Genomic DNA, 26,312 nt, shown 5'->3' with positions numbered 1-26,312 from the left:
TCCTTTGGAATGCAATGCCTTCATACAGTGCAAATAGAAATAAAACATGTCCTCAATTAGATTAAGTGATAGCACACAATTTTTAGATTTACAATATAGTGTTAAAATTAATCTCAGTGCAGCAGAGTATATCACAGTGCTAAAGAGGATAAGGAAACATTATCCTAACCAGATAGCATGACACATGGAGCAGAGGGGTTCAGGGAGAGTCTCAGGAAAAGTAATTGGAAATGAGAAGCCAAGCCTAACTGTGTCCCTTACTTAGAGTTCACAGTCACATTTCAGAATGTGACACAGGTCATATTTCCCCTTCATCCAGTTCCTGAGGATTTGGAGACCTCGAGTCTGGAATGGCTGCACTGACGAAAACTTGTTATCACAGAGAGTTTCCTATAAGCAGAGATAAAGCTAACAAGGCAGGCAAAAGCCATCTCTCCCCAGATGAAAGAAGTGTTTGGATCCCTGATACAGACACAAAGGCAAATTGGTGGGTTTAGCATCAGAAGGTACTTCTTCCTTCTTCTCCATCTGCCAGCTTCTTGAGAAGTGTGTCTTCTACTGAAACCACCCAAGATTTAAGGAAAGAGCTCAGTTGTAAAGCATTTCTTTTCAAAAGGCAACTTGTCTGTAAAACTAGCCCTGCCACTGACAGAATGAGAGCTACAGAATCAGTGGACAGTGCCCCAGTGCACTCTGCTCTGGGTCGTTTGGAGTCTTTATTTGGTTTCCAATAAAAGCAATTGCCATGTTGCACCACTGCAACATAAAAAGACATTTTATAAAACTATCCTTTGCCAGCTGCTCCTAGCAGATCTAACATGGCTGTACAATTGTGTACATTCCTTGGAAGATCTGACACTTCCTATAGCTCTGAATTTATCCAGAGAATCATACAGCTGCTCGTGACTTAATATTAACTCTACAATTTGATCTTACTAAGCTTAATTCGAGGGCAATGTTGAATAAAAGAGAAAGTTGGATATTAAGTGAGTCACTCTGGTGTAACTTACATGGAGAAGTTATGAATAAATTGGACCAATTGGATGAAAATATGTAAAACCAGATGAAATGTAAATTCCAGGGGACAGAAAATTGGCTACAATAGAAGGGGGGGGAAAGGAAGACTATCCAGTAATGTCTTTGGTATGCCTTACTTTTAGGCTGCACATGCTGCTATCAATTTATGCTCACACAGAGCAACTAACCTTAATTAATACATCACCATCCCATTGATTCTGTATCTGGGCATTGGGATTACACAGAAAAAAAAATCTTTTATTTGCCAAGGAATACAGCAATCAAGATGAATACTAATGATCATATAAGGCAAACTCCATAGTTCACACAAGCAAAGTCCTGCACTACTATCCCAGGTTTTGCACATTGTTTTTCTAAAGAATGTCGTGTCAGGCTTGAAATACTTAAGATATTGTCATCATGGCATCCTGTGGGAAGAAATTATTTGATGTGGTTTAGTAATGCTGTTCTGTAAACAACAAGAGGCAAATTGTCAGTACCACGTGCAAGTTATATTTATATGACTTAAATCTCTTTTGAGTCTAACTGGTTCTCAGAAGCAAGAGCAAATTCTTTATTACCAAGGTAATATGTGCTCAGATGAACTTATTCTGTGGGATGATAATATTTTACCTTCTCATTGTTTCTTTTTGACTTCTCAGGCAAGAAGAAAAGAAAAAGTCCCAGCCTGGTGAAAGGCCCATGAAAGATGAACGCATTTTAAACCTGCAGAAGAAGATTGTAGAGAAAACAATGGAGCGTAAAAAGCAAGCAGGACTCTTGAAGATTAGCCCCCAGAAAACCAGAATTGTGCCAAGCAAGGTCTGGTTATTACATAAGGAGAAAAGATCTGCAATAGACCTGCTGTTCACAGACCTTTGCTCAAGTGCCAGCACTGGCAAGGGGGCAGAGGCAGATGGTGCCATACATGGCTGGCAATAACAACACCCTGCCCCCTGCCTAGGCACCATTTCTCCAGCCTGGCCTTGACCTCACCTTCTTTTCCCACGTTCTGCTGTCACAGAGCAGGACTCATCCATTCAACACCTGCCTTCCCACTCTTACCACCACACACTCATCCCACCAAGGCAGCACCTGACCCCATCTCCACCTCTGGTCTTTCCCAGCTTCCTATCACACCATACTAGGATGCTCACCCCTCTCCCACCCAAGGCATGTTACAGTTGATCATGCCCATGGTTTTGTGGAGAGTTGCACCAGTGTTTAAGTCATCTTAAACTGGGCAACCCACTCTGCTTGCTTTTCTGTTCATCATGCCAAGTTTGATGCTAACAAGTTTCCCAGTCATGTGAGCAAACAAACTGTGTTGTCAGCCAGCAAGATTATCAAATAGAAGTTTAGTGCATTTGCTAAAGAGAACCACTGTATCACCTGCAGTCTGACCATCTCTCTGTTCTTCCTGCAGGATTCTTTTCAATGGAACCATTGGAAAGAACTGGAAGAGAGTCGGGAAAGACAGTTCAGAATGCTTCAGCATGGCTTTATGGACAGAGAGGCAGTTCAGAAAAAGGAGCTCATTGCAGCAGCAAGAACTGGAGCCAAAGCCTGTATACTGCGCTCTGATCTGAAATAAAATACATTTGGAACAAATCCAGGCCTGCTGGAAATATCCCAGTGTACCTATTTACTACAAGGTTGAGTTTTATTCTTATTTCACCTTTACAGTGTGATTAGAAAAATGTGGGTCTTACAGGCACAACAGAATAAAAATGTGCGGGGAGGTTGTAATATCATTTAATTTTTTATGTTCTTTTATAATGATAAAATGATTAATTATATAAGGATTTTTTTTCTGCTAGCATCAAAAGCTTTAAGAAATTGAAATTTAATCATCAGAGCTCCTACAGCATAATGGCAAATATCTGTGTAAGAATGTCAAGACCTGTATTTCTGGTTTGTATACTATGCAATGGTTTGCTACACTCATTTTTCCAAAAGAATAAAAATGAGGGCAAACCCCAGGGAATATTTGTTTACATTATACATCTTTTCAGAAGGCATGGTCAGCCTAAGTTCCAAACATGTCTTCTTACATGACAGTAACTATGTAAGAGGATTGCCAGTTTCAACACTGTTTTAGGGGATGAGGGAAGAACTGTTTAGAAGGTTTAGAGGATGTGAAAGCCTCCAGAATAGGAGTCTGGATTCATTGACCCAGGCAGGCCATTGCTCTATTTGCAGACATAAATTTCTTCAGTCTTAAAACAGTAAAAGGAGAACATAACATTGATCTCTTTAGGGAGCTGCTTCCACAAAAAGTAAAAATTCTGTTACTCACCTAGAAGATAATCTGCCCTCTGACAATTTCTATACTGTGTAAAACAGCTTTTAAATCACAAAACTTATCCAGGCACAAAGCCAAGGAGGATAAAAATCAAAATTAAAATCTGCCCAGCATTAGGACTATGCAAGGTATTTCTATTTTAACTCAATGCCAGTTACTAAGTGTTTAATTATGGCTATTGCAAATATTTAAATTGAAGGAGAGTGTCACTGACATTAGAGTAAGGCAGCTGCTTCAAAGGCTCTCACAACATTGCATTTCTCACTTTTTATTGAAGGAGGTCTAATGGAATTCTTTTATTGCCATCTAGCTGTGAAGATCACTTCCACAGCCCGCAAGCTGATAAAATGTGCTGTATTTTTCACTCCAAGGAAATGCTCTAGTAGTCCACAAAGGCAATGCAGGTAGAGCTCATGCTCCAGAGCAAGAGTTAAGGAACATAGGACAGTGAAAGATGGAATCACAGAAGTAGAACTACATAGAAAAGGGAACTGTGATGCCATGTCTAGTACAGTATTGTATATCTTTAAATTACATACTCTCAGTGGCAGGGAGTTTGTCTTCCTTTGTTCAGCATTCTTTTGCAGTGCATTCCAGAGCAACAAAGCTAACTGGTGACTCTTAACACCTTGATTTTCCAGAAGCCAGCAATTAACAGCTGACACTCATGCTCTAGTATATTGCATGGCTGAACAGTTCTCAAACTTTTCATAAGAATTTTTAAAAGAAAAAAAAAGCATCATTAAGCAGATATTGAGATAGTGGAAATTTCAAATTCCCATCACACTGCAGGTTTCTTCCCCTGTGATTTTGGACCAAGTTTTCAAAATTCTTATTGAATTGCAATCAAGCTGGTTCAGAAATATTTCCTTCTCCATATTTTCTTTGCTCTCAAATGAAAGTACTGAGGAATAGAAGAATCTCAGTAATCCAGCTGTGGAATTTTTGCCTTCAGAGATAACAAGTAGGCCTATTACTGCTTTAGGATCTGATGCATAAAGTCATCTTCAGAATCAACATTTTGAGGAATGTAAAAGAATGTGTTTTGAAGAAAATACCAATATATTCCTATATTGGTATTTTTGCATCAATATAGCCTACTGATTTTTCAATGATGGCAGGCCTTGCAACAGAATACACAGAATAACATAAAAAATACCACCCTGCTCCTGACAAATGTGTATAACTTGATGCTGAACACAACAGATCCTCTCCAGAACCACTCTGCCCTGGCTCCTAGAGCACATTTCCTAGTATTCCTGTGGGGTACATGGAAACCTGAGGTGAGCAATGCAGAGCAATCAGAGGTCTGGTGGGACTTGCTAACCTTGTGTTATAAAAGCAGCTGCAGTGGCCCTGGAGCCAGGTGAGCTGTGAAGGCACCCAGCTCACTGAGACTTGCTGCCTGTGGCAGGGACCGTGCACCACCTGCTGCAGCCACACACAGAGAACCGAGGGAGAAACGCCTCCACACTTGCTTCACGGGAACGCAGGTGGATGAATAATTCATGATTCACTCATTTACACATTTGTTACACCATTTGCAGCCACGAAGAGGAGCCTGAGTGAACAAGGCTGACTCTGAAATAATCCATCAAAACAGAGTAACAAAATCAGAGGTTGCACCTGTCTGATCATAGTGACAGACTCATAAGGAAACTTTTCTAGTGCTGGAAGCTGCACATTCAGAGATCTCTCATTTCAGCACAAGCAGCCAGACCACATGTCCTAGGGTGACGTTATGGTGCTTGTATCCCCACGCATGTGTTCTGTTTATGCTGGATATCATGTTCTGTGCCTTCAAGGGTGGCTCTGAAGAGTGAAAGTTCTGTTTTGTTCTCAGCCGCTCCCCCGTGGCTGGCAGACACAGACAGGACAGTACATGGTGCTGCTTGTGCTTTCTGCTTGGCTTTTTGCTTTGCTTTTGCCCCTGCTTCTGCTCTGCTCTTGTTTTTTGCTTCTGCTCATTAGTCAGTTTAGCTAAGCAGTCTGAATTTTTCCCTGGACTGTTTTTCCTTTCCCTTTTTTGGAACCACTCGAGCCTGCTCCGGACTGGGACCTGGGAACACTGAGAGAATTTGCACCCTGTGGCTGCAGCAGCTGCCCCAGCGCCAGAGGGACTGAGAGCAGAGCAACCACTCCCAGGAGAGACTTTGTGAATTTGACATCTTTTTCAGAGCAGTGAAAGAGTGGTGTCATCCAGTATTGTTCATTTTGTGTGCTGGGGGGTGCTGTCCCTGTTGAACAAACAGGTTCTTTCCACTTCTCTCTGAGGAATCTTTCCTGAACTGGTTGGGGAGAGGGGCCATGTGGGTTTGCTTTCTGGAGGGTCCCCCTTTTGGAGGTTTTTTCCCAAATTTGCCCTAAACCAGGACACCACAGAAGCCTTCACATGCCACTAAGGAGGTGAAGGAGATGTAACAAAGCCCAGATTAGCTGAGGAAAACCAAGGCCTTTGCCATGTGACAGGCACTGGACACGGGTGCTCCCCACTCAGGTACCACGGTCACTGCTGGTGGCATTTGGCTCCCTCCTCCACATCAGCCTCAGGAACAAGGGAAAGCTCACACTCAGTGACTGCCATGCCAGGCAATCCAAACTGCCCTAGAGAACATAGGTGTTTCATTATTTAAATGAAATTAAAGACACAGAGATGGTTATGTTGGGATGACAGGGAAAAAAATACCCACTACAAATCTCCAGCACTCCTTGCCCAGAGGAGGAGAAGAGAAGACAAGTCACTAGGGGAAGCTACCAGTTCATCTATAAACAGCCAAATTGCCAGGAACAGGACAGTAAATCCAGAGAAGGACAGCTTCTTATTGGTAAAGGTAAGGTACAACTGTTGGAGAAAACCCTTTTTGATAGTTAGGTGAGGGCCTTGAAACACCTCTGCAAGTGTTTATGAGTTAGACATTGGATCTGGAGTAATTATTCCATGGGTAAGAGGTAACTGTCTCCCACACTGATGGCTCTGAAGAATTTTGCTCAGTCTTTTGGAAATACAGTGAGGAAAATAATTACTTCACAGAAAGTGTGATTTGATATTGGAATGGACTTTCCAGGGAGGTGGTGGAGTCACCATCCCTGGGGGTGTTTAAGGAAAGACTGGACATGGGCATGATCTTGTCAGCGAAAATGGAGAATAAAACTCCTTAACACCAATACAGTGCTAAGAAGCAGGCATTACTTTAGTACGACACCAGATGCACAGGGGGTATCTTGGCCTAATGTGCATGCGTGGCTGAAGGTGATATATGGGTTTATTAGCCAGCGATCACAGTATCACAGAATGTGCTGAGTTGGAAGGGACCCACAAGGATCATTGAGCTCACTTCCTGGCCCTGCACAGCACCATCCCCAGGAATCACACCATGTGATTGTCCTGAGAGCATGGTCCAGGCACTCTTTGAACTCTGTCAGGCTGGTGCTGGGACCACTTCCCTGGAAGCCTGTTCCACTGCCCAGCCATCCCCTGGGTGAAAAACCTTTTTGTAATATTCAACCTAAACCTCCCCTGACACAACTTCAGGCCATTCCCTTGGGGCTTGTCACTCACCACAAAGCAGAGATCAGTCCCTGTCCCTCTTCTTCCCCTCATGAGGAATTTGTAACTGCAAGGAGGTGTCTGTCTTCTCAGGCTCCTCTTCTCCAGGCTGAACAGACCAAGTGCCCTCAGCAGCTCCTTTTCCTCAGGGCACTTCACCATCTTTGTCACCCTCCTTTTGATGCCCTCTGTTAGTTTAATATCTTCCCTATATTGTGGGGTACATATTAATCAGAGAAGTGTTAGATATGAAGTTGCCTGGGTTTGCCCAGTGAGCCTCAGAGGGGCCTCTTGAGGGTCCTGAGGAACCCCTGGTGGTGTGCCTGGAGTTGGTTCTCACCCTCGGTATAAAAGCTGCACAATGTTTCTGAAGGAACTGCATTGGCTTGGCTTGGGACAAGGGGCAGTAACCACCACAGCTCCATCGAGGGCTCTTTCTGCAGGAGCAGTTTGTAACACTGGGGTTGACATGGTGGCGTTCAGTCATCAGTGGGATCTGATGATCTCAAAGGTCTTTCCCGACCTAACTGATTCCATAGTTCTGAGATTCTGGGGAACGTTTCCAGAACACGGGGCGGGGGGACGGGAGATTGAAGGGGGGGGGGGGGGGGAGTAAGGAACCCCACCCCAAAGCTCACACACACTCCACCTCCAGCTCAGGAGAACACAGCAAAAGCACGGTCTGGCTTCGGCCGCCCTTTCAGGGTCTGTCAGGCCCGAACGAACCCGAGGACCAGGAGACCTTTCCCGAGGGGTGGGGAGTGAACTCAGTGGGCCTCTACAACCCCGCCTAGGCCCCACGCCCGCGCGGAACTACAGCTCCCAGCACGCCCCGCGGCAGCTGAGAGCAGAGGAGGTGGGGCCGCCCGTCCAACCGCTGTGTGATTGACGTGCGCGTCGGCCACTCCGCGAGCGCAGGGCCGCAGCTCAGCCAATGGTAAGCGAGCGAGGGCGGGCGCTGCCGTGGGCCGCTGCCGGCTGCCTCTGAGGTGAGCGCGGCGGGCCGGGGGCTCGGCCGTGGGGGGAGCGGCGCTGCTGGGTCCGTCCCTCCCGCTTGCCCGACGGTCCGGGGCGGCAGGTGAGGGAGGGGACGGGAAGGGAGGGGGAAGCGGAAAGGGAAGCGGCCGTTCCCGGTCGCAGTGGGGGGAGCCGAGGAGATGCGGCCGTTCCTGCCGGTGCGCGGGGCTGGGCCGGCGCCGCCCCCGCTCCGGCCTGAGCACGGTGCCCGAGCCCCTTCCCCGGGTGCGGCCCTGGCCGAGGGGTTCCCTCGCAGCCCCCGCCGGGAGCCGCGTGGCGGGTCCGCCCTGCCCTGCCCGGCCCGGCCCGGCCCGGCCCGGCCGGGTGCTCCGGGGCCGGCTCCGCCGCCGCTTCTGCCTGCCCGGAGCGGTGGGTGCGGCACGGCCGGGCTCGCTGTCCTGCCCCGCCTCCCCGGAAGGGTCTGCTCTTGTCCGGGGGAACGGCCGGGGCTCGGTGGATGGAGCTGCATGAAGTTGTCGCTCTGCCCTCCCATTTTGTGTGACAGCAGGAGTGGGGGGAATGTTCCTCGCCTACCTCAGCCCGCACCTGCGCTTCATTACAGGATGTGGAAAGACTCAACTATTTTATTTTTAATTTTTAATGTTTTGTTGTTTTTGGGGTTTTTTTGCTGTATTCTGTTTATGGGATTATTGAAAGCGAGTTGTGGCGTCTCTCGGAGAAACTTGTGCAAGTAAGAGCAGTGAGCTTTACTTCTGGCCTGTATCCATTTTTCTTTGCTGTGTCTGGGATAGGACATACGGCCGATGAAAAGGTTCAGTGTGTTGTTTTGTTCTGTGGGTGGGTTTGAGGGATTTCTTGGTTGTTTTTGGAACTGGTTTGGGTTTTTTAGGTTATTCATGAACATGTCATATTTATCTGTAGGTGTAACTGCCTGCTTAAAGCAAGCAGACTGGTGTATTTCTGTTTATATCCTATTATCTCTCATCTTTACTCTTTTTATGGTGCCTCTCACCAAGGTCTCTTAGTAAGAGAACGTTTTACCTAATTTGGGTAACAGAGACTCAGTTTCTTTTTTCACTAAAGTTTAAGAAAATGAAAGCATCTTTAAAAGTACTGGAAGTACACGATAGGAGGGTGTAAAAGAGTGAAAAGTTAGCGTTCTCCGTGGTAAAAAAAAAACTGAGACCAGCGCTTTGCGCCTGGTGTGTGTGTCTTCTGAAGACAAAAATGCTGTTAGGCAGATGCATCTTTGATACAATGTTTCCTGTTGTTAGGGGTACAAAAAGACAGCTGGGGTAGAAGTGAGAAGCTTTAAAGGCACGGTGATGCCTTGGACTGGCTGCCTAGAACAGAGGCTAGACAGAGATCAAGTGGGTATTTATTGAAGGCTTTTAACAGATACACCTTGGGCAGTGCAAGAGCCTCACAGAGGCTGCAAGCAAGAGGGGCAAGAGTTATTCAGGCAGAAACATGTTTGGTCTAAGTGCATATCTGGGGTTAACTGTCCAATTCCAGCTTCAGGTAATGAGGTGACATTCCCCCAGTTTACTTTTGTTTATACTTTTTGGGCCTGAGGCTGTGATGATGACCTCGGTTTTCAGTCCCGGAAGGATTATTTCGTCTGACCAAACTGTGATGGGAGCTTTCTAGCGTTCTATATGAAAGTTCAGAGTTAAACACTAATCCAGTACAGGATCTGAAAAATACAAAATTAAAATGTAAGGCATCATTTGGATATTCCGTTTTGACAAATTCAACATTTAATGGTGGTGTCAGCTGTGCCTTGCTCATTCCCAATGTTTGGATTGACATTATTGGTTTCTTTAAGTAAGTACTTCAGTGAATTTGTCATGTTTAGGATAAATATGAATTTAAGTCTTCTCTGTGTTAGTGAGACAGGGAAAATGTCTATCTCTTGCTTCAGACAGTTTGCCTCCATTCACGTGGGAGACCAAGATTTCGTTTTGAGAGTGGTGCAAGAAAAGTTTTCAGTATTTTAAAGAATCAATTGTTTTTGAGCGGTAATTCAAACGTGTTTGATTAACTCAGCTTGAGCTCGGTTGACTTTTTTTAGAGGAAAAAACAAGATACTTAAATGATGAATAGCAGTAGTTACCACTCCTGGTGTGAAGATTGTTGATTTAAATAGCTTGACCTTTTCTCTGAAGTACAGAGAAAAATTGGTACTTGTAGTCTTTGAAATGTTCCTTGTTCTGAGATCGACACTGTTTAGGAACAATAACTGCATGTGCAGAACTCTGCAGATGACAGGAAGGGCAGGGGCCTTTTCTGGTGCTGTACTGTCCTGCAGGGAAGCTATAGAAAATCTGTATAAGTTAAAAGTATTTATTGGCTTGATAAGCTGATCTGCTAGGTTTTTACACAAAGAAAAGTCTTTTTACTTCTTAAAAAGTCATTATTCTAGAATTGCAAAATGATGTCTGCACGCATCTTGCTAGAAGTCTCACAGATAACTGCAGCTGAAGTGGGAAGTGAAGTCTGTGGATTGAGGCAGTAATTCTTTGTATTAAAAACTCCTTGGTGCTGGGTGGTTTCATAGTGACTGCTGGAAGAAGAGTGTTAGAGGCTTTATCATTAACTTGGGCTGTCCAGGCCTGTGTAACAAACTATGTTATTAAGTTAAGTGGTCCTGCACTTTTGAAGATCGTTGAGGAATTCTTCCAGATGAGTGTATCTCTCAATATGCAATGTGTTACTAAACTTTATCTGTGGTATATTTAAGAAAGTGAACTCTGCTTTGTTCTCAGAATGTTTGGGCACTTGATGCTCATTGAGGTTTCCCAAGTAAGCCAATAACATGTGGAAATCTATAGCCCCCAGAAAAGGTTTGTTCTTAAAAAACAAAAATGTTACTGGATCGTAGGACTCCTTCCATAGTGTTAATAAATTCTAGCAGTTGGATTTTCTTAGTAAACAGCACTCTCCTGACATGAGCCATGTTGATATTGATGAACCTACCTGTGATGATTTGAGGTAGTTTTACAGTGATGAGCTTCCCTGTGGCTGTCTATTCTCAGCTTAATTCTTCAGCAGCAGCTTCTGAAGAGGTATTGAGCCATTGGCAGCTGGAACATCTGTGCCTTATAGGTACTCTCTGCATTAATCATAAAGAAACCCAGTGGTCAGTGTTCTAAGATTCTGAAATTAAACCATTTAAATAGCAGCAGTGTGCTCTGTCACTTTTGTCAAAAGGTGATTCTGTCCTCCACTGCAAGTGAGGGTTGACACGAGATCCTCTCAGACATTTCACAGCAATCCTATGTTCACAAACATTACAGCAATCCTGTAAATAATCTGGGGGTTTGTGTCTTGATAAAGAATGAGTGTGAGTATTTAAAGTGGATAGGATGGTCTTAACAGGTCTTCTATTGTGTGTTACTTCAGTTTTCACTATAACTTTAAAATTTCAGTTGGTTGGCTTCATTTTTTCTTCTGTTACAGTTCTTTGGCATTTAAGCCACTCACAGCCAAAGAGAATCTGTGCAAGCTTCTGTTTGGAGTCATCACAGGTGTTCCCTGCAATATTTTTAACCTTTCTAAATATACTTGGTTAACAAACCATTGCACTGGGCTGTACTCAGTATTGAGTCTGAAAAGCACCAGGTCTTGTGAAACCTTCTGGGAATTTGACATTCAGACCCGTGCTGCCTGATGAATACAATAGGTTTATTTTTTGCTGCCTTTCAGCACTGCAGATATGTCAATGTTGTTGTTCTGAAAGAGTCTATTTAAAAGCAGTTCTGACAACTTGTAATTTAAAATAAGCTTATATAAAGTTCATTTCTTTATATTTCTCAGGTGTGTGCACCAACTAACATTTCCCAGCTTTTTAATGTCCAGGTGTTTTTTCCAATTCAAGATCTGAGGAGAAGTGAGGAAACCGTGTCTTGGCTTTCTTGATGAAGTAAAACTTACAAATTATCTGATGGCTTAACTTGTTAATATACCTCATGTGTTGCTCACTCTTGTTCATCCTCTTGCTGTGTGCAGAAAACTGGTTTACCTAAGTAATTTTTAATTTCATTTGTAGCTGGTCAGTGAAGATAGTAGCTTGTCTTGAAGCAATTATTTTGAAAGAGCAGATATGTAAGGTTTAGGGATGGTTCTCTCCCTTGCCTCCATCCCTTTTCCCTTGTGCTGTGTCTCCTCCTTCCCCTCTCTCTTCCCCTGGTCTCCTAAAACCTCCAAATCCATGAATAATGGTCATATTGAAGTAGGAGCTTGTATAGCACCTAGCAAATGTGCTCACAGAACAGTCTCGCTGTTTTTCTGGTTTTTCTTTGGTTGGGTTTTTGTATGATTGCAGCATTAGTCATGGTCTGGTTTTAAGAGTTCTTGTCTCCTATCCCAGAAACTCAGTAAAGTGAGTAAAATAGTATCTTCCCAAGAATGTTGATAAGGCTCCCAGAGAAGCTTTCTTTCTGAACAAGTGAAATGAAATCTAGACCTTAAGAACAGTGGGATGAGGTGTTAAAAGAGAATTCTCATTACCTGGACACAAAATGTTATGGAAATGATTGCATGGGTGAGTCCTGCATTGGGGCAGCAAGATACTAAAGCCAGTCTGCCTTCTCTGGTAGCCTGAGTCTTCAACATCCCAGGTGACAACATGAGACTGGTTCTTATCTACCAGGAAAGCTGAACATGTCAGTTTAGATTTCTATTAAAAAATGGGAGAGGGTGTTACACATAATAGTTCAAAAAATGAGATCTATTATGCCCATGGATTCACTAAGCATTTAGTCTATTGACTTTCATTTTGCCTTTTGTGCTGGTTTTAAAATGAAAAAATGTGAGAAAATTGATGAGTGGTGTATTGTGTTGCTCACAACTATACATAAATACATCTTTGGGCTTCATAATAAGCATCAAATTGAGTGTAAGCATTTTTCTCAAGCTTTAATAATAACGTTTTTTTTTAAATAATGTCACAGTTCGGTGTTAACAGGTCTCTTAAGAAAGTGATTTAAGAAATGGAGTGAGTTAAAGCAGAAAAAGATCAGTCTTTAATTGAAGGCTAGGATTGACTAGCAGTGCTGTTCCATCCCACTGTGTGTTCATGTTTCCCTATCTGGGAGTAGGCTGCAGAGTGTGTGCTGCTCTTTGTGGCAAAAATCAGTCAGCTCTGGAGACAGTTCAGCAGTTCTTGTTTAAAATAGTGTCCCAGTTCTGGACAAATTGAGGAGGAAATGTCCTGAAAGGCTGTCTGCTCTGACCGAAGGCTGGTTTGAGCAACCCCTCCCCCACAGGTTCCCGCAGGTTCCAAAGGAATTCCTTTCTCCAAAGTGCAAAAACCCCTGTTTATTTAACAGTGGATTGCTCACAGGCTTGAAAAAAGGAATGAATAATGTTCAATAATGAAACCTGTCACTGCTCTGCAGAGATGGCAGATTCAGGGTCCTTTCTGTAGGTGTGGCTCAGCAGTGGTGGCCCCTGGGTGATGTCCTAGTGCTTCAGACTGGAGAAAAACTGAACAGTTCCAGAAGAAGAAGCCACAGTCTCAGGAAAAGGCCTACTGCCTCAGCTCATGAAAAAGAGGCTAGCTAAAAAAACCCCAAGGAACAACTCTGTCTGTCTGTCTCTCTCTCTCTCTCTAGAGAAAGAAAGCTGGGAGAGACCCCAGACGCTTATCTCTGTTTTTGAATACAGACACCACAATAATTCCACTACTTCCCTCCCCCCCTCAGCTCCAACTTGAAGCTGCAGGACTCTGCTCTATATCTGAGCACAGAGCAGACAGCAGGGGTAGCAGAGTGTGCAGTCACCTCAAGACACAGAGCTGTTCTGGTCCCTCTACCACACCCAGCCCCCATTGTGTGTTGGCCAGGTGGTAACTGTAGCACGGGCAGGCTCCAGGATGGGACCTTCACTGCCTGTCAGTCACTCAGAGCTGCCTTTATGCTTTTGAGCTCTCTCCCTTGGCAGGGAGCTGGGTGTGCACATGTGCAGGTAACACAGCAGCTACAGGGAGCTCAGATTGTCCTGCATGTCAGCAAAGATTTTGAAACTGAAATTTGTCTGCTTCACTTGCTTTAAATTCCTCTCAAGCTGTTTGGGTCCCAGCTGTTGGAATCTGGAGATGGGTTGGAGAAGAAAGCAGTTCATCTGGAGTTTAGATTCTCTGAAGATGGCTGTTTATGACAAAATTTCTACTGATTCCTGCCCACAGACATTGCCTTAAGTATCAGTCAGTTGCTTTTCAGTTCAATGTCGTTGGGATTTGTTCATATTCTTCTAGTTTGCTGTCAAACTCACTTTTCCAGGTGTTTAGTTCACGGGTGAGAATGACTGAGGCTTCAGGCCCAGCTGCAGCTGTCTGAGGCTCACATGCTGAACTTGGGGACTTCCCTCCCCTCTGGCTTTGGGCAGAAACTGGTGACTCAGCAATGGGAATCTGGGAGCAGGGGGGATTGGAGAGTACAAGCATTGCAGACAGGTAACCTTCTCTCTTCTCTTTGATAGGTTTGGAAGAGCATCATCCTCTAATCTTCAGAAACCTGGAGTTTTTATCAGTGAGCTACCTGAAGGAATCTAAGGAAATTATAGCTATAGCTTCCTTGCCATTACTTTTTTGGTGTCTGTACCTCTTCTTCAGTGGTTTTAGATCAAGAAGCACTATGAGCACAGTAAGTACTTTGCTACTCAGTCCAAACCTGATTCTTGAAACATGTTTTCCATTGTATTTCTGCAAACTATTTTAAGAGTTTCTAGCTAATACACAGGAACACAAGTATATTGAATCTTCGTGTACATTCAGATTTTTAATCACTCTAGGTGCTAGCAGTAGTACAGAAATGCTCACAATGTCAGCAAAACCCAATAAACTGTGAACTAGTTTCTCATTTGCAAACCTTCATGATAGGCTTTTTCTTGGTGAGGCAGCTGGTAAGAGATCTGGATCTGGGCTGATATTTTTATCCTTGCTGGAATCGATTCAGGTAAGAATAAGCCATACCACCTATTGATGACTATTACAGCCATTCCAGGAGTGTTTTCTGTACCTTTATGTGCTTTCATTGGTGTTGCAAAATTGAGAGCTGTGTTAATACTGCTTGCACAGAAAATGCTAAGTCTTTGTTCTCTCTTAGACTCAACGGAAGCGCCGTGGAGGAACAGGTAATTCTAGGCAAGCTCGAAAAAGAAGCAGGCTCATGGCTTCCACTGCTGAAATGGCTTCAGAAGCAGAGCCAATAGAACTTGAAGAAAGTGGTAAGCTTTTTTTTGAAGTGATAAGAACAGAAAGTGCTTCTGCAGGGTTTGGGTACAGCTGAACATGTATTTTTGCCAGTTTCTAGGCTGTTTAGTGGAGAAGAAGGGAAACCTGATTTTAGGAAGTGCCTAGTGGCACACATGGCTAAATAACAAGCCTACTGAAAGGCATGGCATGGCTAAATAACAAGCCTACTGAAAACTGGTTTGGTTTGTTACTCAGCTACAATGCATTTGTCACTAGTGATAGATGAGTTGCACAGGAAAAGTCCTCAAGAGCTGCTCAAACATCTGCATGTCTATTCAGATAAGATGGGTGTTTCAGCAGCTGCCACTACACAGAGTGGCAAGCTAAATTTTGAAACTCCCAAGTTTGAAGAAGATAAGGAAAACTTTTTATTATTAATTGTGCCCAATCCCTCAAGGGAATGTGCACAGCACAGTGCTGTTATATCCTGTATGATTCATGTTACATTTCTGTGTGATAAGCATTCTCCTGTCAGATGAGTTGTCTGTTGCTGTTGTCATCTGACAGAACTGTGTGAGGAGCTTAGCTGCTCTTTTGCATTTCAGCTTGCTGAAGACGGGGCTGGTAAAGCTGTCTGGGAGTTGCTGAGGGCAAAGCTTGAGTGAAATGTTGGACTCATTCCTGAAGAGAAGATGGACAGGAGATGGTTGAATCTTAGGCTGTTACATAGTGGCAGGCAATTTTCCTCCTCTGCAGTCTTTGACCATGATTCTAACTTTGTTTTTCAGCTGGTGAAGAAGTAGTAGATCTCACATGTGAATCTTCTGATCCTGTAGTCGTTGATCTAACTCACAATGATTCCATTGTGGTAAGTAGTGAATAGCACACTTACCTAAATATTGTAGTCAAATTAGTTTTCTCATGTGTTGCCTGATAGAATCTGACTTTAAAGGGTAAGTTTTAAATTCAGATTTGGCTTTTCAGGGCCTGAAGGTCCTGTGTTACAGAGAATAAAGAAGCTGCTCTGGAGGTGTACTTGCAGTTAGTGATAGGGTAGTATAAACTAACTTTTTGCTCCAGAGCCTGGAGTTTATATAGATCAGTCATAAATAATGTAACATAGAGATGCAGTTGATAGTTGAATTTTTTCTAGATATATCAAAGGTAGAATCATAGAGTAGTTTGGGTTGGAAGGGACCTCTAACATCATCAAGTCCAACCATTTACCCAGCACCACCAGGTCCACAACTGGGCCTTATCTGTAAGCACCACATCTGTCTGTGTTGGAAATACCTCCAGGGGTGATTTCAAGCCAATGCCACTGGGCTGCCCTGGGCAGCCCCTTGCAGTGCTTGACAACTCTTGGTGAAGAATTTTTTATAATACCCCCCTAGGCCAATGATTTGAAGAAAAAGCCAAGGGAAAGAAGAGTAAGTAAATAAGTTCAGGTTAATACTCCCAGAAGTCTTTAAAACACCTTAATTTTTTTTCTGCTCTTTTGAAAGCTAGAATAGTCTTTGATCCAGCTGGCAGTGTTGTTTATCTCCTCAGTTTTAGGATGCCACTGCTGCTGTGCCAAGCAGAAGCAAGCAACAGGAATAGCATTGGGAGTGTTTCTTGCTGGGGTTATTCCTGAGCCATTGCAAAGGAAGGGCCTCAAACTTAACAACAGAATTTGCACTTACCCTGCTCCAGTTCCACCAAGAGCAGGCTGGGGGATGGGTTTATTTTCTTCAGCAGCTGCCATAATATGGCATGTTTATGGACACCAGTGCTGAACTGGCCTGTTTGAGGAGAAAGAGGGAAAGAATCACCTGAAACTCTAAACCATGGAACTGAAAGGGGGGAGCAGGAAGGAGTGCATTCAGGTGGTTCCTAAGTTGCTTCTGTTGCTACCCCATTGGAGCAGTGGGAGCAGAACCATCAGCATCCACATAGTTGTTTACAGTGAGGCATTTAATATACTGCTTTTAATAGTCCTAATCAAAATAAGAGTAATAGCCTATCATTCTTGGCTTGTTTTGTTGGAACTGCTGTGCCTAGCTGGTCTTCGTATGTAAGACCAGGGGTGCACAACAAAGTCTAATTGTATTTTCTTTTCTCTCCTCTCCCATGTGTATTGATGCAAGATTGTTGAAGGTGAGTTGACATTTTAAAATTGATAATGGAATTCTCCTAAATGTAATACTTATTATTTTTTGCCTTTTTCAATTAATTTGAGCAGCATTTATTGAAACTGCAAAAGGCCAGCCAAGAACATTGCTAGAACATCTGGCCAGTGCCTTAGAGAATTAATCCAGTCTCTGCTTGATAGTCAGTATCAGAGCTTGTAGAAAGTATCTGAAATAAAATATATCAAAAGCTGCTCTAAATACTTTTTCTTATTTTCTAAAGACAGAATTTCTTTAAGCCCCAAGTTGACAATAAGTTTAATTAGCACTAGCATATTGGTTGTGAATGAAAAAAAAAGTCAGATTTGTTTAACCTGTATTCCAGTAAAGGAACTAGAGAAGGTGATTTGTGCTCATAGTATGCCTCAAATTTTGCAGTGAGAAATATTAACTTTTTTTTCTACTTTAGATGTTAAAATAGTTACAGGTCTAAAGAAGTTCATCTTTTACATCTTTCAGATGTAGTCTAACTACATTATTGGAGATGCATTAGTGTGTTGTCAGCTGCTTATCTAGAATGTAATCTGTCCTGTGCTCTGAATGAAGCAAGAGTAAGTGAAAAACGCCTGCAGTAAAAGTTGTAACTGAGCACTTAGGCAGGAAGTGGTTTTAATTTTGTGACTTTTTCTGTTGTCTTATTGTTTAGTAGCTTTATTATTTCTACATGGATACTGGAGTTGCAGAGATAAACTTGTGTTCAGTCCTCTCTCTTCCAGATCACAGCAGTTGTTGCAGTTCCTCAACATAGGATTGTAGCAGTTTCTGTCAGTAAGAATTGGGAGAAGTGTCTTCCCTTTATAGGGGAGATTAATTCACAGGTAGTGTAATTTCCTGGAATGTGTGACACTGAGGATCTTCAAGATTAAGTTTTAGCTGTTTGTAGGGTGAAGAGATCAAATTATTTGTGTCAGTATGTAGTAGAATATTCACAATGTCTCGACATGTTCAGCCTTAATATTTAGAAACTAGTTTAAGATTGCTTTTGATGCAGCTGAATATGGTCTCATCTTGCATTTCAGGGATAGTCTCAGGGAGAGAGATAATAGTATAGCTAACTTAACAAAACTAAATTACAGAGAACCAACGACAGAGGAGAAATCTGAGGCTAAGAAGCCAGAGACAGGCAGACAGCTGTGTGCTGAGCAGTGATGATGAAGATGAAACCAGAGATAACGACGTGTATGTGGCTGATAAAGCAGCTCGAGAACTGGGACCCCTGGAAGAGGAAACTGCAAGTTCAAAGTACGTACACCTCATGAGCTGCCAAACATGGAGTTGTGCTTCTTTTGAGGCAGACAGGACTGAGTTGTATTTGTCATCACCTGACTTCCTTTGAAGCCTTCGCTTTCTCAGTTCCCTCTTTTAATGAGTATGACATCTCATGTTGTATGATAGTCAAATGATACCATTTTCACTTTAGGATGAAAAGCCAGCCCAAAACAGATCTACAGCTTTGTATTCAGCCTTAAAAAGATGAATGTGGGGTATGGCAAGGTCTACTGGGGTAGATGTTAGTAGTGCTTCCTGCTTGGATTGATGATAATGGGATAAAGACCATCTCACGCTTTCTATGCCTGTTTGATTAATAAATTACAAGCTGTGATTCAGCATGGGCAGTGACATAAGAAAGCCAAATGTTTAGGTAAAGAGTTCTGAAGGTTTAAACTAGAGATTAGTTTGTAAAGAAAAGTGTCAGGAAGCTCTTTTTGTTTCTGCTAGCTGCTATTTTATTCAGCCCTTGGGCTGGGCCATGTTCCCTAGGCAGCCAGGCTGTGTCTGTTGCTGTGTGTGCAGTACTGCTCTCCTGGAGGCTGAAGGCAGCAGAGACTCATCTGTAACCACAGCTCAGTAACAGACACTGAGTCGGTCTTTCCACCTTGGAACTGGAAATTTGAGTATTTCCTTGTGTCACTGTGTTCCTGACCTACATTTTATAAGGAGGAGTTCTTGAAGTGCCTATGTTACTGGGCTGTTGCTAAATTAGAGCAGGGGATTTTGGAACTTCTGACAACCTCTTCCCTTTCTACAATGACTCATTTCCAAGGCAGAGCTCGGTGCTTTTGTTACAGAGCTGTCACTGATGGCCTGTTGGAGATTAGTGCTGAACAGAGCAAAGAGACTCCTGTGAGTTCTTGTGCTGGACCAGGGTGACTTGTAGCATCTTCCCCCTGGGGAAAACCTTTCCTTCAGGACAGAGAGACCCAGTCTTGTTATTGCATGCCACAAACTGAGGAGTTAAAGGTACACAGGAGTCTTGAAAAGAAATGGACCATGGTGCACTCAGATGGTGAGGTGACATTTTGTGTGGGTAACCCTTGATGTGCAGTGAAATTAATGGCTGCATGTTTTTCTTCTTCTGTTCTCTGTACACAAGGCCATCTGGTACTGTTAGCTGTCCAATTTGCATGGATGTCTACTCAGAGGTAAGGACCCACATGCTGTCATCCTTTACATGCTGTGTGAGGGAGAGAGGGGCAGAGGGGGCTCTTTTGGCTGCTGTGGGATGTTACAGAGAGCTGGCTTGAAGCACAGCTTGCCTTGAAGCTCATAATAACTTATCAGTCTAAGTCACTACTTGTTAGTGGGGGTAGAGGGAGGAACCCTTGGCGGGATGGCACTGAAAGATCTTCAAGTTCATTATTATTCTAAGAATAAAGGACAATTCCAGATATTCTAAGTCGTGTTTGTGTGATGGCAGTAGACCAGCAAAGTTGAATGCTTCTAATGCCTGTTGTGGTTTCTTTTTTTCCAGATTGTGCAAAGTGGACGACTGATTGTGTCAACAAAATGTGGCCATGTCTTCTGCAGTCAGTGCCTCCGTGATTCCCTTAGGAATGCCAACTCTTGCCCAACTTGCAGGAAGAAACTCACTCACAGACAGTATCATCCCATTTATATATGAGTACTTTTATTTCTCAGGACAGACTCAACTGGATTTTGGGGGAAATGTTATATTTTCAGTGCTCTGAAGATTTAAAGAGCAGCAGGTTGTGCACAAATCCAAATAAAACTGGTTTTTTTGGAGACCAACTTGAACATATCTAGACAGCTTTTTTATGGTCCAAGTTGCTTCTTGTTACGTTCCTGGCTATCATGCTACATCAGTGACTGTCTAAACTAGATCAGCAACCTAGACCAGGAAGAAAGCAGTTAATCCATTTCCTTCTACTTTTTTTAATGCTTAAATAAGGGAGTGTGAATATTTTGTTTTTTCTTACTCTATTAATTATTCCTACCTTCACATACAGGTATGGAATAATTTCCTTTCAGAACACAGATTAGCAATTCACCATTGCATTATGCTTTTTTTCATCCTGTAAGAAGCTCATGACTCTTGCTTTCTTGCATATCATCTTTGCCCTAGTAGAGTGAGTACTGTCCTGAAGGGTGGTTTTTTCATAAATCAGTCTTAAATTGACAAGGGTTATGCAATAAAGTGACCTGCTGTTAATCAGCAGTCAAGTGTTTTGAGCAGCAGACATGAACATGCAAATGTTTTTATGAACTCCATGAGATCCCAGATACATAGACACATTGCAGCATGTACAATGTGAAAATAATTCTTTGATTGTTTCAGCTGCCAAGAATTCCTGTATTTTAATCCCAACACTGAATTTATTTTCTCACACGATGAGATGGTCTCTTGGGTTTACTTGTGCTGTAACACTGTCCTAATAATTATCAATAATACAGTCTTCTCTAGGCTTCCTAGTGATGAAAGCAAAGAAGCAAATTCATCTGTATGCTGAATACCAAAATATCTACAGATCTTCTTACTGTGTCAGCTGTTCCCAGTGTAATGCTTTAAGTTCAGTGTGTTCTCTTTGCTGTTCTCACTGGTTGTTACACTGACACCTGACTGGTTGTAGCCTGGTGAATAGCATTGAAAGTTAAATTACTGTACTGCCATTTTTGAGTGGAGGCTTTAAAAAGTGTTTGGTAACAATGTTGACAGCCAGTTAGAGAAAAGTTAATTCTCCCTTTGCCCTGAGGGTTGTCCAGTTTTTTTAAAATGCAGTTTTGGAAAAGAAGTCAGATATATCTACTACGAAAGACAATTCCTCTAGTTGAGAAGGCAGGAATACACCAGTTTATGCACTCTTATCCAGTCACTTTTTCCCCAGGACTGAGTTCTAAATGTCTGTTTTAAACTTACAGCTAAAATGTCCGAGCTGATCTGGAGTCCAGGGTGAGCTGATACAAACAGATTGATGTGGACAAGATGATTAAAATCAGGGGTTTATGATCCACAGCTGTGGTAGGTGCATCCATGAGAACCTCCAGAATTAAACCTGGCCACTTCTCTGGAGTTGGTTGCTTATAGAAACCATTCTAAGAACCATTCTGTGCCCTGGTGCAGCACAACTGAAGGGTGTGTTTAGTTAATGTTGGTATCACAGGTGTCATTGCTAACCTGTCCTTATCTGTAGGAAACCTTTAACTAAAGCAGCTCTTCTAAATTAGCTGTCTCAAGCTGCCTTGCAGCTCAAAGTAAAGTTGACTTTTTTTTTTTTTTTTTAATTAGGATGTTTCTGGATATAGAAATAGAGAGTTTTGTTACATAAAGGCTGCCTGAAGAAATGCAGCACCTTCACCCCCTGGTTTGGAGTGGCTTTGGTTCAGTGCTGTTAGTAGGAATATGCAGTTTCTGTGTTGTGGCAGTAGGGTGACTCCTACAAAGTTACACACAGGTGGTTGCTGTGTGCTCCCATGGGTAAGATAAACAAGCAAGGACTACAGCTGTCTCAGGATACTGCAGTGACAGTGATGGCTGCAGTTGGGTCCCAAAAAGCAGAGTTGATGCTTAAAGTATTAATTGTGTCAGGAGAAGCAGCCCAACATTAAAACTGTAGAGACCCACAAGGGTCACAGAAGCTACTTTGTCCCAGTCGCTTAACAAAGAAAGAATAAACTATGGCTGGTTTTCCTGGGGTGGCTGCTGTGTGAAAGGAAGGATCAGAAGAGGATTTAAGGGATTACTACTGAGGATGAGGGTGAGTCAAGTCACTTAACCATGCATCTTTCACAGTCTACTAGCCATGGCGTAAATGATTTTGCACAACTTCCTCCATGTAAATACCACTTTAGAGTTAGTGTCTCAATAAATAGATCTAATCAAAATTTAGATATCATAAACTATAACAAAGAGTTTTTAGCTTTGTGTACCCTGTGAAGTGCCACAACTTTTGTGCATCTCAAAAAGGATATTATGTCTCAGTACATGGGAAAAAAATGGAAATTCATTACATGCTTTTTTCTTCAAAGGAAAAAAAGGTCTGATATATTTCAGTTCCAGCAATATTTCACATTGGCAAGAACTCATAGAAAATGAAAAAAATCTTTATGTTAAGTAGATGTCTGTCTTGTTGTATATAGTTCAATTTTTCCTGTATTTAATTGTATTCAAGTCTGTCTGCCCATCTATGTTGAACTCTGCTGGTAGGCAGAGGGTTCTCTTAACAGGTGAAAATAAAATGATTGGATTGATAAATCACAAGTGCTTTTTTTCATTGTGCTGGAGTCATTGATTTGGGGGGAAATAATCCTGAAGGCCAAAGCCTTTCAGATGCAGGGGCCAGTGTGGGTTGTGCAGGGCAAAGGAGAAAGGCACCATCTGGGGCAGGGGGGATGTGGGGACAAGAGGCTGATGTCCTGCTCAGGATGGGGACAATGGGGCAATGCAGAGGTGGCTTTGTGGGTGGGGGGAGCCTGACAGCCAGGGCCAGAGAGAGCAGTGAGGAGGCTGGGAGGGTGCTGGGCCACCTCCCTGGGGCTCCCATTGCTGCCTGGGTGTGAAGCAGCCACTGGAGAGAATGCTGAGGAGAGAACTGAACTACAGTTCTCTTTGAACTACAGGGTAGTTTCAAAGTCCCAATAAAGCTCACTTGATTTTTTTTTTTTTTCTCCAAAGAAACTAGAGATGCTGTTTCCTAAAGGTCTTGGCTTATCCCTCTTAGTTGCCTTTATTGTATTTGTTCTTTTTTACTATTTATATTGTACATATATGGAGTAGCTGCCTTTCCAAATGCTGATGAGTAATTTGCTATTTCATTACACTTTTGTTTTTATCCTACAATAAGCTTATAACTTTTTTGCTTTATGCTGTACTATCTTTGCCTTATTACACCACATTCTGTAATAATAGATTTTTTTTATAAGTCAGGATTAAAGTGGCAACCTCCATCATGCAATATGTCACCTGCTGTTCAGCAGCTGTTAGATGTTTTACACAGAGGGCTGTGTGGACAGGAAGACTGTTTGCTGTTATGGGGAGTCCTTGCTGCTTCAGTTAAGCCCTTGATCTGCTTCTGGTGGAACATTGGATCCATCAGATGTGCTCTCTGATTTGCAGCCAGATTTGGCACTCTGGGTGGATGAAGCATGCAGCAACTGCAAAAAGCTGTTCTCACTTGGGGTTTGATCCTGTATCACAGTTTTGGAAAGCAGAAGGGGTGGATATGAAACAAACCAGAGAGAAAACCAGGTCCAGGGCATACCAGCCCTGGTCTAAGGAGCTGGGTATGAACCATGGTGCAGTGGCTGGGCTGAACATGGGATCTGGGTAATCTTTGCAGTGCTGCAGTGTCTGAACTGAAGGCTCAGATTGGGTGGATGGTCCTGGGGGCTGGAGAGGAGACCATGGCTATGGACTGGGGACCAGGGCAGGAACATCACTCACTAGAAATTGGAACTACAGAGGGAAGTGTACAGATGTGTTTGCAGCTTTTTGTGTGTGAGCAGACGGTTGGCAAAGGGGAGTTGCCAAGGGTAAGTGTTGGTGTATGGCAGGTGAAACAGATCAGCAGGGCCAGAGCTGCATTCTGGTTGCAGAGCTCAAACCTCCATTTGCCTGGATCAGGATGGTGACACAGGTCTGGGGCTATGCTGACAGGTGGCGTGATGCCATCTATGAAGTTTTGTTAACTGTAGAGATGTGTCCTTGCAGTGTGTCTGCTCTACACTTGCTGGCAGTGTGTGGAGGGATGGAGTGTTAGAAAATAAAGATAGTGCAGAAGGTAATCTCACACCTGAGGAGTTGCAGCTGTACCAATCACCAAAGATTAGGAACAGGCTGCCCTTAACAGGCCACAGCTGTGTCCAATAAGGAGACGAGTGCTACAAAAGAGTGGAGTTAGCTGGGTGATGAGGGAGATGGCGTTTGTTGGCTGTGCTGTGGAGGCGTCAGTGCTGTGAGGAACTGCACATGAGAAATCACCAAGAAGGTATGGGAGCTTTGCAATAAGGTGACAACAGTGAATGCTAATTTCACATGTTCTGTAAAATTCTATTCTCTAGGTCATGAGCATGCAGCTGAGCCCCTGAGCTTCTGAGGATGGTTTTACCTCCAACTACTTTGTCTTTTTTATGTCAGTGTTGCCTGATGATGTAAAATCCAGCTTGGTTGTGTGTGTTTCATCAAAAGACCAGATTCATTGTAGTTTCTAGAGTTGACTTAGGGCCTGTGAACAATGAGATGCTTTAGAGCTGCTTCATATTATTTCTGTAATCCTAAATCCTCCTACAGTTTTTCTTTGAGAGTTCTGGGAAGGTAAAAGGAATGGGAATATCTGGTCTGGGGTTTCTCTCCCACCACTGCCACCACCACCACCCAGTGAGGTTTCTATATCCAGCACACAAAAAATTAGGTTGCTCAAGAACTGTTTTATTCCTTTTTCACCCTTTTTCTCTCAATGCCTTTGTGCCTCATGGTGGGCACCAAAATCTGTCTTGGTTTGAAAGACAGGTGTCTGCTAAGGAAGGCAAGAGCCTCCCTTGGAATGGAAAATGTAAACCCCCTCCTTCTGAATTGGCTGCTTTTTGTGTTTTTCTTAAGCACCCAGTTGTTAGTGTTTCCTAGGAAGTTATGGGGAAAAATAATTCTAGAAGTAAAAAGGAACAAAAGGAAAGAAACCTAATCCCCAGCATCAGAGGAGAGCATTGCCATCTCTGTTGAGGAGAGTTGTTGGTGCTGTGTCCAAATGCAGCCCAAGACTCCATGTGTCCCTTCAGAGAGGGGTCCCAGCCAGTGCAGGATGGATGCAGAGGTGATGTGAGAAGTACTGGGTTTGTTAGGAAGGAGATGGAGATCTCAAAGACCATTTCAAAAATATTTTGATTGCTTGCCCCGTCTTTCACTCAGTAAAGCTCTTGATTACACCAGCCATGTAAGCCTGAAGCCTCACTTCCCCCTAGTAACTGCTACACACAGATTGTAGATTCAGACTTTGCATATTTTTATTTTCCATAGTAGATGTTACCCTGAGGTTTTAGGTAAGCATTTAAAAGCAGATATATTAGGAATGGAGAACTGCTTCTTTCTAATCCTGTTTTCTCTCTCATATTTAATGAAGAAGATATTAGCATTAAAAGTCTTACACAGAAAAATAATGGGTTATGATGTTGATTTAATGCAGAGGTTACAAAGGTCAAGGGATTAATGGTCATAGAGGTCTGTCTAAATGAGCATTTGCAGGTGTCAGTTTTAAACACATTCTAATTCTTTATGGGGGAACTCTTTCACAGAGAGTACACCAAATGTGTTCATATATAGTAAGGGATTCTTGCTTCCTGGGGAAAGAGAAGGGCCTCTGCGTTCTCTAGCTGTAGTTCATCCCACTTAGTGCCTTATGGGATGAGATAGAGCAGCATTATTTTTTTTATGTAAACTTCTGTGTAGCTCTTTTTGCACATCTTGACTTGCTGCATCATCACAAGTGGGCAATTCATAATTAGTGTGATTAAAAGCACACTTATTGCAGTGGAAAGGAACACAAAAGTTAGTCATTAAAACTCTGCTGCAAGGAGATAGTGTGCTATCTCTTCTTTCCTTTGCCAAAAATTCCTCCACAAGTCTAATTTCAAGCCTTGCTTAGCAGAGGAAGGGTATGAAACTGTGGCTATTTCCATGACCAGTATTACAACACCATTTCCCCAAATCATTTGTTAGTTGCCACAAAGATTGAAGTGTATTTCTAACTAATTCAAAAATCAAAATTTTAGACATGGATCATGCATATATTTGTGCCTTCCTTTTTGCTGGAGTGCAGACAAATGAATTTTAAAAATAGCCTGGGGTGAAGGTTTAAGTCATTCGTT

General features: G+C 43.0%; 2 protein-coding genes across 2 annotated transcripts in view; both read left to right on the top strand.

Moving 5' to 3' along the window:
* Positions 1-2,766, top strand: part of CFAP99 (cilia and flagella associated protein 99) — a 52,910-nt gene extending 50,144 nt beyond the window's left edge. Inside the window, exons 15-16 of the mRNA XM_063157505.1 lie at positions 1,680-1,839; positions 2,444-2,766. Of these exons, the coding sequence (XP_063013575.1) occupies positions 1,680-1,839; positions 2,444-2,611 (328 nt within the window). The 3' untranslated portion in view covers positions 2,612-2,766. The remainder of the gene's footprint in view (positions 1-1,679; positions 1,840-2,443) is intronic.
* A 5,049-nt stretch (positions 2,767-7,815) lies between these two features.
* On the top strand, positions 7,816-22,713 carry RNF4 (ring finger protein 4). The gene is made up of 8 exons (XM_063157504.1): positions 7,816-7,858; positions 14,331-14,494; positions 14,957-15,077; positions 15,834-15,913; positions 17,175-17,184; positions 18,293-18,458; positions 19,591-19,639; positions 19,969-22,713. The coding sequence occupies exons 2-8, from the start codon at positions 14,486-14,488 to the stop codon at positions 20,116-20,118; spliced, it is 585 nt and encodes a 194-aa protein (XP_063013574.1). The 5' UTR covers positions 7,816-7,858; positions 14,331-14,485; the 3' UTR covers positions 20,119-22,713.
* The last annotated feature ends 3,599 nt before the right edge of the window (positions 22,714-26,312 follow it).

This window comes from Melospiza melodia, chromosome 5 (assembly GCF_035770615.1).
Source record: "Melospiza melodia melodia isolate bMelMel2 chromosome 5, bMelMel2.pri, whole genome shotgun sequence".
Lineage (NCBI taxonomy): Eukaryota > Metazoa > Chordata > Aves > Passeriformes > Passerellidae > Melospiza > Melospiza melodia.
The sequence above is the reverse complement of the archived record's forward strand: the minus strand, read 5'-3'. Positions and strand labels throughout refer to the sequence as shown.